We start from the raw sequence: 9,398 nt of genomic DNA, 5'->3' as shown, positions 1-9,398 counted from the left end.
TAGGTTGAGGCACCCCTGCCTGTGGCAGGGGGGTTGAAACTAGATGATCTTAAGGTCCTTTCCAACCCTAACTATTCTATGATTCTATGATACAGAAGGTGGAAGCAGGGACAAATAACCGGAAAGGATACAGCGACATCTTCCAAGCATGCAGAAATTCAGTTAGGAAAGCCAAAGCCCAGCTGGAATTGAATCTGTTGAAGGATTTCAAAGGCAACAAGAAGGTCTTCAATGCAATAAATGCTGATTTTTTTCTTAATACAGTAAAAATAATTAACTTTGAAATATGGGAGTTTTTGGCTTCTTTGAGATATATCCCATTATTTTGTAGGCTGTTTGGCTTATTTTCTGTTTACGTGCCTTGGTCTAAAACCTTGCTTACTGCTGGACTGCAGTTCTCACTTTCTCTGGCTTGCATTCTGTGTTCCCTTTCGCTGTGGATGATGACCATGTTCCTCTTAACATGGCGCCTGTCTTTTGGCACATATTGGTCTCTGGAGGTGCTTACTCACTAGCTTTCTTTTTCCCTGAGGATCCTTCTGTGCCATTCTCCCTCATCCTCAGACAAATTCAATGTTGACAGAATGAGGACAAGAAATTTACATGTTTTGAATGTTTTTTCTTATAATTTCAACTGGAAGTTTATTTTATGTTTTCTTTGGACCTTCATGGTTGAGACACCTAATAAAAAAATTATGGCCTAGAGAGTGGAAGGTTTTTTATTTTCTTTCTTCAAAGTGGGACTCAATGGCAGAGCCTGTTTCCAATGGTTTAGTGATGTGGGCCACTGGAGCTGCCTGGGGAATGAGCTAGGGCTGTCCTTCACATGGTAGTTCATTGCACCTCCTCGTTACATAAAAATTAGAAATATTTCTGGTTGTCCAGGATGTCCTCTCTGTTGAGCTGTGTTCTCTCTCTTCTGCTGGTTTCGCTTATGTATATGTTACTGTTGCCTGTCCTGGCATAGTCTGTCCAGTGCTCCCCCAATTCCATGAGGTTTCTGGGGAGCCAGAAGCCTTCTGAAGGACAGGCCAGCAGGGGTTGCTGTAGGAGTAGGAGATGGAGAAGATTCGCTGCCTCCCTTTCAGAGAAACCCTTCCTGAGGGTTTGCTCCTGCTGCCCTCTTTTCCCTCGTACAGCATCCAAGCTCGCTTGGGCTCAGCAGTGGCTTCCCAGCACAGAGTAGGTGTCTGTTGCTTACTCACAGCTTTGCATATTTTGTATGCTAATAAATTAAATACTACATTTCTTCCTTATAATGCTAAAACTAACTTCAGAGTTCATATTATGGCTCAATACGTTTCAAATGTTTTTTCATATTTATTTTTTCCATAGAAGTGGACAGTGTCATTCATAGTGCTTACTTCCAGATGCCCATAGATTATTACTGTAATATCATTTGTCAGTCAAGAACTTGCAGATTTCCTTCAGGATTGGGATGTAATTGGACTGGGAATGATTAGTTGCATCCTTTTGATTGAATGTGGAGTTTTTTTCCTTAATTCCTGTGAAATCACCATTAGCTGTTTTGGCTGCAGTTCTGTGTTGGTTTGAGGCAGTGCTCCATTGTAAATCAATATCTTTTCAAAAAGACTGCTGTAAATTGCCTAGATAGCATATGCATGGTTACTTTGGCTGCAATGCTGCTGCAGAGCCTGGATACTCTGCCTTTCTGGGAACTCCACAGGCAAGTCCATCATATATTTAAAAAAAAAATCTTTTTAGAAAGAGCATGGGATTGCTGATGAAATTTAGACACGGAAATGTTGTAACCTCAGTGCTCATCTGTACCTTTTATATTTTGCTCCACTAGGATTACCCTGTCTTGAGGGATTTCTTTGTTTTCTGCTTTAGATTTCCCCCTTTCTTAGCTGTAGTACAGCCGTACCATTTCAGCTTGCTAGTGCAGAAAGATGTTGTGAATTCAGTTGCTGAATGAACCCAGCCTCACTGCAAACACTAACATTGCTAGAGAGATGCCAAAGAGTTGCAGGTGAATCTACCGTGATCTGGGCAACAGCAAAACGGTAAGATAGGGCTTGTTTAAATCTCTGGGCTTAATTGGATGCTGGGGTTTCCCGTTTCAACCTGAAGCCTAGTTATCACATGCTTCCAACTTGAGCAGGATTCGTTCTGTGCATGTCTGGGTGGGTTTTCTTGGGAATGCTTAAAATCCAGGCAGCGGGAGGCGGTGGGAAGCTGGGAATGCCACATGAGACCTCTCAGCAGCCACCCTGGTGAGACTCCCCAGCAGCACTGCCTGCGGTTTGTAAATATCAGGTTTTTTAAGCCTTAAAAGCAATGTTTTTCTTGATACAGCTTTGTATTTCTCTCTCCGGCAGCCTTATTTATTATTGTGTTAAGAGGATAGCATGGGCAGTTTTTTCCGATATATGCTTGGCTGAACGCCCTCTGGGACGAGTAAGTGAAGGACGTGATCAGCCACTTTTTCATCTCTGCTAACAAGTCTGTGCATCTTGCTAGATCTGAATAAATGTCTTTATCAGTTACATATTTGCTTGGTGGTGGAAGATAAAATTAAAATGATCCTTTAAAAATGCATGCAATATCATGGATGACAGAATATCTTTTTGCCTTGTTAATCTCTCTGATTATTTTATTTTGCATGTATTTAATAAAACAAAAAGTGAGGTAGTCATTTTAAGTAGTCATTCTTGAATGCTTATGTAGGAGTGTGCTGGCAGTGGTTTGAATCTTAGTGGAATATTTCAGCGTATGAAAGCTTAGAGCAGCAGCGTGCTCCGGGAAAGAGAGGAGGAACAAAGCAGGGAAAGAGAGGAGGAAAAAAGCAGCTGTTATCATTAGTACAAGACAGAAAGATTCAAATGTGGCCATTGTATAGAGTAATTTCAATTATTTTGATGACTTAACTGACAGCTAGTGTATTACAGTTGTAGATTGAGCTATAGATCAATCTCAGCAGAAATCCAGTGGAACTGACCAAAAAAAAATATTTAAGCATATGTTCTAGCATTTAAAGGAAACCAACTATGGTAGTAATGGTAAAGTGATGAAATGTTTTTTGCTATTAATAGTTAAGTGTAAAAGCAGAGGGATTTCTTGCTACAGGAGCATGCTTATGCTTCATGCAGTATTTGAATTACACTCTTAGAAGAGATCAGTTATATATCAATGTGGGATCAAAGAACTAGTTTGACGGGGATTCATGTTTGCTTTTTTTGTACTTGCCAATTAAGGTTTTTTTCTTCTTTGTCACTGAGATGATTAAAAGGGGAAGATTCACTCCTACCCCAATTATTTTCTGAAGGTTTCATTATAATTTTGCTGAAGTTCCTTATTTAAGGGAAAAAAAAAATAAATGTGTGACACTATGTGTGCTACCCTGTAAATGATGTGAAGCGGGCTGTTTCACACCCTACACAAACTTAATTTGCATAGTTTTGTCTCAGAAATTAGAGATTTTTTTTTTCTTGTTCAAGAATAACCTTGAATGTTTCTATTACAATAATTATATTGGCTGCAACCGATTTTTATGGAAGTTTTCCTTACTTTTACTGTCATACCTATTAATAAATTGCAAACTTTCTGTGCGTTTGCCATTGTTTAATGCATAAAATAATCCACCCATTTGTGTTTTCCCTCATGTTGTAAAAGGAATGAAAGTCCAGAAACTTCTAGGCACATGGGATTTTTTTAAAGCAGTTTTTAAATTGCATTTTTTTCTTAATGATGTATTCCCATCTATGTATATTTGTGAAAGCTGTTGCTTCCACCAGCTTTCTTCCTCCAAGTGTTTTTAATCCCCAAATGTTACAACATCAGCATTGTTTGCTATGTTACTACTGCGTCTGGACTTCTTCCGTTTTAGTTTTCTGAGCTTAGGAAATCAATCATGTTTTGGACATTTTTTATGATAAATAATATTCTCTATGGTAATATTTACTTAAACAGAAATCCCAAATTAAGTTGGGGGTGAAAATAACATATAGTATGTAAAATGTGGCCAAAAGTTAAGAATACATATGAGAAATATAAGAAATGCATAGTTTAATAGGTGGTTAGCTCTGAGTACTTTATAAAGATCAAGATCTTTGTGTAGTTCAGTTTTGTAGTGAGCCTGAGGTCTGTCACAGTGTCCTTTATGTCTCTGACTCCAGATAGAAAGAACTTCAAAAAGTTGGAGTTGAGCAGGCTAAAAATCATTAATGTCACATCTTAGTGCAAGGGGGTTAGATAGCTTTGAATTCCTACAGAAAAAGTGGTCACCTGTCTCTTTTTAGTTATTTTGCTGTGTAAGTCATGAAACCAAACAAAATATCCCTAAAACCAAACACACACACACAGACTTTTTAATGTTTTCCTCTCACATGGTAAGCTTGGGTGGCCTATTAAAAAAGTTGATCTCTGAGTAGGTACTCTGCCTCAGGCAGGCAGTTCTTGCTCTCCCAGAGACCCCATAGACCAGAAAATGGACAAAACCATTCAAAGGGCCCATGACTTTGTCTGCAGTGCAGGTATGCCCAGTCAATCCCAAGGGGTAGCTGATGTGGGCACTGTGAGAGTGAGCCACACAGCTCTGCTGGGCTCCAGCTGCCGCAGGTAAGAGATTATTTTCTCCTTTCAGGGAAATCCTGGCATAGTGCTGGCTACTACTGAGCTTTTGCCTCATGCAGATTTCGGCCACTGACCTGGGCTGACCTGTGTGGTCAGTAGGAATTTGCTGGGGCGAGAACTTGCTGGGCAATGCTTGGCCTGGGTCACGCGAGGCTTCAGGCTGTCATATTCGGTGACTTCTGTGTCAATGTGATAGTAGTTGTGCCCTTAAAGGTCACAGGAGCTGCCAAGCAGATCCAGACAACTTTGTTGGGGTTATTCCTGTTTGAAGTCCTGGCAAGGCACAAATATTCAGCTGTCAGGCAGTGCTATACATGGTTGGTAAATTCGGTTTGTTAATACTAGTGTTAAAATTTTCCTAAATGTTTCAGGTACTGATACAATGATAATTACAGCTTACAAACCATGTTGAAATGGAGTATCCTAGCAAATACTAATTGAAACAACAGGGATACTGCAACACCAGGGCTCCAAAGCCTGTTTCTGAGCTCGAGAAAAATGTGTTCTTAAATCTGGAAGAACAGGTTGAGTATTACGTTTTCTGAGCCTGAGTTCTCGTTGGTAGGTCCATACAGGCTTTCAACATCTTTGATTAGATTTTTCTTTTGGTACCATGGCAGGAAGGTACATGAATGAAAAATAGGGTAGTTAAGGAGCAGACTCTTAAGGACTTTATCTTTTTTAATCCTGCTGTCACAATGTTAATGTCAGGACAACTTCTCCCAGCAGCAGGTCCATCAGTCATGAGATGCTTCTTCCATGTACGTGATGACTTCTGGGTTTTGGTGTAGTTCGGTAAATAGCTTTCTGTGACTACTTTTTGGTTTTGAGATAAGTATATTGTATATTATCAGAATTATTGATTATATGCATCTCTTTTACATGTGGCATATTTTTCAATGATATCTTTAATTCTACTCCCTGATTTAAAACTATATATTATTCTGAGTTTAGCAATTTAGCAAAAAGCAAGTAGTGAAATAGTAACTTAGCATAGTGCTGGATGTTGAATTCCAGAGAGTGATATTGTATTATAAGATTTTTGAATCAACAGCATAAACAGATAATTTTTCCACTGTGAAAGTATCTTTCAGACTTTTGCCTCTACTGCTGGTGAACTTATCAGTATTGCGATTCTGCACTTTTGTTTATCGTATTCCTGGTTGGCTTTGTCTGAAGTTCCTGTATGAGTTCTGGACTAGCCCACAGAGGATGCAGAAGGAGGCAATTTTATCTCTTATGCTGGTGTGCCAGTCATAAATGGTGTGAAAATTGTGGGTGGAGATTTTTGTTTTGTTCTGTAAAAATTTTTAGAATTTATTATTGAATTTGGGGAAGTTAATGCTACAGTAGAACTTGCTATCTCATCCTGCTGCTGTTGCAGCTTCTGATTGAAAAAGATTTGTAATGAACTTCAGCTACATGTTAAGGTAGTAGTAAACATCATATATCAACAAGCAAGCTTTTGATCTAGTCTGTATCATTGTATCCTGGAAACTGTATAGAATTCAAGTTAGCTATATTTCAGTTTTGCTGTGTAGGACGTTTGTAGTTTAATATTAAATTGTATACGGCTTACCTGAAGAGGAAAATAGGAAATGTTGCCAAGTTAGCAATGAGGAAATAAAACCACGATGAAAAGCATAATGTCTGTTTATTGTGAAAGCTCAGCTTAATTTAATTCATTTCTGATGCTTTTTGGTGTACAGGTTTAGTATGTTTCAGTATGTCCTCTCCCAGTTTCTTAAATCTTTGTGCAAGTGCAAAGAAAATGTATTTAAACCTTTAGGGAATATGTGTAAAATATACTTGCTTAGACTTCCCTATAAATAGTGAGGTTTTAATGAACAAATGGGTTCTGTTGATAAATATTGGCTATAGAAATGTTATTTTAATATCATACAGAAGAGGTGTCTTGAAAGTTCTACAGTTATGGGTGGTTGATTTTGCTGCTGCCTGGGAAAGTGGTGGAACCACCACCCATAACTTTCAAGATGGCAAGGAATTCCCTGTATTTGGCAAAGTACTCCAGATACATAAAATTATATAACAATAAAATGCGATTATACTGCTTGTAGGCAGCCATGCAGGAAAAGGCATGCAAAATATCTGCAGTCAGTCTCAGTTTTGTGAAATATTTTCATGAGAAACTTAAAGTACTGTACGGATGGAGGACTTTTGCCTGATGTTCTAACTTTAATGATAGATGCGATTTTCGACCAATTTGATTCTTGGGATTTGTTGTTGAAAGCAATTCAAGATGAACTCACAGCTTTAGAGGTGCAAATTCACCAACTGCAGAAGGGTTGGCTGTTTTGTACTGTTACAGCTTTTTCTTCAGAATTGATTTAAGCACAGTCAAAAGTCTAATGCAACGCATCTTTTTGCTTGAACACATCAAAGCAGCAGCAGCGATTTTCACTTCTCTGTCAAAATACCCAGTTTTTTGAGAATTAAGCATTAACTCTGTGCTGTTCAGAGAATTCTTCCTATAAAATTACAGTTGTCCTTATGATGAGCTCTTCTCACTATCAGTTTGAAACCTCTCCATTTTAGGTTTTATGCGTCTTTGCAAGAAAAGATATACTGGAGTGTTCTTCATATTCTGAATAACTTTAGATTATATAATTTGCATTATTCCCCCCAGCAAAATTCTGAGTTGTGGGACATGGAATCAAGTAGGTTGGAAAAGACCTTTAAGATCATCAAATCCAACTGTTATGGCATTCTTGCAGAGGTCTGCCATTTTTTTTTCAGTGTAGCACATTACATACTGAGAAGCAAGTTTTATCATGCTTCCTGACACGTTTTTGCTTTGAAAGTTATTGTACTACCGCAAGTCTGACAAACCTGCAGTAGCTGCTAGAAAATTCCCTGAAGACTTTTCATTCAGGTTTTATAGAATTCTGTAGCCAGGTCATTTATCTGAGGAGAAAGAAAAAAAAATTAAAGAAAATGATAGAACAAGTTAAAAGAAAAAAGAAAAATAGAGGTTAGGTGTATATGAGATCCAAACACAGGTAAGGACTCTCATCATCTGATTGTGAAGCTGGACTTTTCATCCTTGTCTGAACTGAACTCTCAAACTTCCATGAAAGACAACAACGGCAGAAAGGTTGTGGATGGCTGTTATTAAGATTTCTGGGAGACTGCATTGGAATATAGGTTATTCAAATCCCTGAATAATACTTGCACAAGAGAATAATGATGAAGTTGTAGCTCTTTTTCTGCCTATACCTTTATACTGTGCCAATTTGATAGAGAATACCTTGTCAAATTCAGTGGTTTGGAAGATAATAAGTAAGCGAGCAGATCTAGAATTGCTCAGCAAGCTTGTCTTTCCTTGTGACATTGATCTGCCTTGGAAGCTGTATTTCTCAAGCTGTAGGTTGTTGACCTCAGGGATAAAGCACCTAAAAGGAGAAGAGATTTTTTTCTTGGTAGTAGAATGAAAATTTGGAATGCGTTAGCAGAATGAAATAAAGAACTCTTATTACCTAGTTTTTCATCTAGCTTTTGCCAAAGGTAGTTAAAAAGGAACCTTGAATGAGAAGGAAGGAAAGAATTAAAAATGCGGAAAAGAGGGAGGGAATTGAAGTAAGTAAATTCTTGTGTATTTGTTTGGCTTTTTTAATGCAGGAATTGGTCTGAATGAAGGAAGAAGGGCCAAACTAATTTACCATTCTAGTCTTGAATTATTTCTTGTGAAGCACTTTCTAAGGGTTTGCTGGAGATATTGTGAGACTCCCATTGATTTGTAAATGATGGTACAGCATACCACTTCAGTGCAGTGATCACTGTTGTCATACCTGACAGAAGATGGCTGTAAAAATTCTACCTGCAAATACACGTATTTTGCGAAGATGAGTATGTAACCTGCCCCCTTCCTCTTTTCTTTTTATAAGGAAAGTGTACTTCGGCAGGTATTTGAAGGTTGGTCTTGAGTTCTTAAACTGTCTTTTCTGACTTTTCAGTATGAAACAGATGCTCTACTTCATTGTAATTATAACCTAAATTTTTATCTCATCATGTCTTACTGCTTTCATCTGACTTCAGTCGCACCAGATAAATGAACTTGGTTGATTTCTTAGCTGAGTAGTTGGCCTTAAGTCTTTCAGTATCAGTTGCATGACCAGACCTGACCAATAGCAGTATTTTTGCTGCAGTCCCTGCTCTTATTTTAGAAGCACTTGATGGTAACTGTGAAGGAATCGGGAGACTTGCTAGGGATAAGCAAAGGAGCCTAAAGGAACTAAGTAGAACCAACCTCAACGCATGGAGTTGTTTACCATTTATTTTCTTAAAAACCTTACCAACAGCCTCAGAGTTTAGCAAGAATAGGCATTTTGCTGTCAAGTCTCTCAAGATTTCTCACACTTGAAAATGGCAGTGGGAAGACATACTGCATTTATGGATAAGCCTTTGATAACTTCATGATCAGAGGGAGTGTTGGAGGATAGAATAAAATTATAAACCTTTAAATTGAGAATGGCTTAATATAATGTTCGTACAAAACTACTAATAATGCACTTATGGAAAGAAAACTGTATAAACTTGCACTGGCACATGTAGCCATCTGTCAGAGCAGGCGGCTGATATGGGAAAGGGCTTGAAAATATTTTTTTAATCTTTATTTTTAAATGCTGTTCATATGGTTACAGAGGAGGATAGGCAACAGATACAAATGGGTAACTAAGTAAAAGAGTGTAGAAACCACCTGTCACAGTTTCATGGGAGACTGTTTATGTTCAGACACTTCTCCACCGCTTTGCTGGTTACCAAGGAGTTGTTGGCTTGTGCCT

At 38.2% G+C, this 9,398-nt stretch overlaps 1 protein-coding gene across 1 annotated transcript in view; it reads left to right on the top strand.

Moving 5' to 3' along the window:
- Nucleotides 1–1,618: 1,618 nt before the first annotated feature.
- The window catches only part of LOC104403745 (cyclin-dependent kinase 14), a gene marked incomplete at its 3' end in the record, with an annotated part of 38,204 nt that continues 30,424 nt past the window's right edge, over nucleotides 1,619–9,398 (top strand). Inside the window, exon 1 of the mRNA XM_010011987.1 lies at nucleotides 1,619–1,687. Within this exon, the coding sequence (XP_010010289.1) occupies nucleotides 1,619–1,687 (69 nt within the window). The remainder of the gene's footprint in view (nucleotides 1,688–9,398) is intronic.

The sequence above is a fragment of the Nestor notabilis genome, unplaced genomic scaffold, assembly GCF_000696875.1.
Source record: "Nestor notabilis isolate BGI_N333 unplaced genomic scaffold, ASM69687v1 scaffold14520, whole genome shotgun sequence".
Classification (NCBI taxonomy): Eukaryota; Metazoa; Chordata; class Aves; order Psittaciformes; family Psittacidae; genus Nestor; species Nestor notabilis.
Note: the sequence above shows the minus strand (reverse complement) of the source record. Positions and strands in the feature narration are given on the sequence as shown.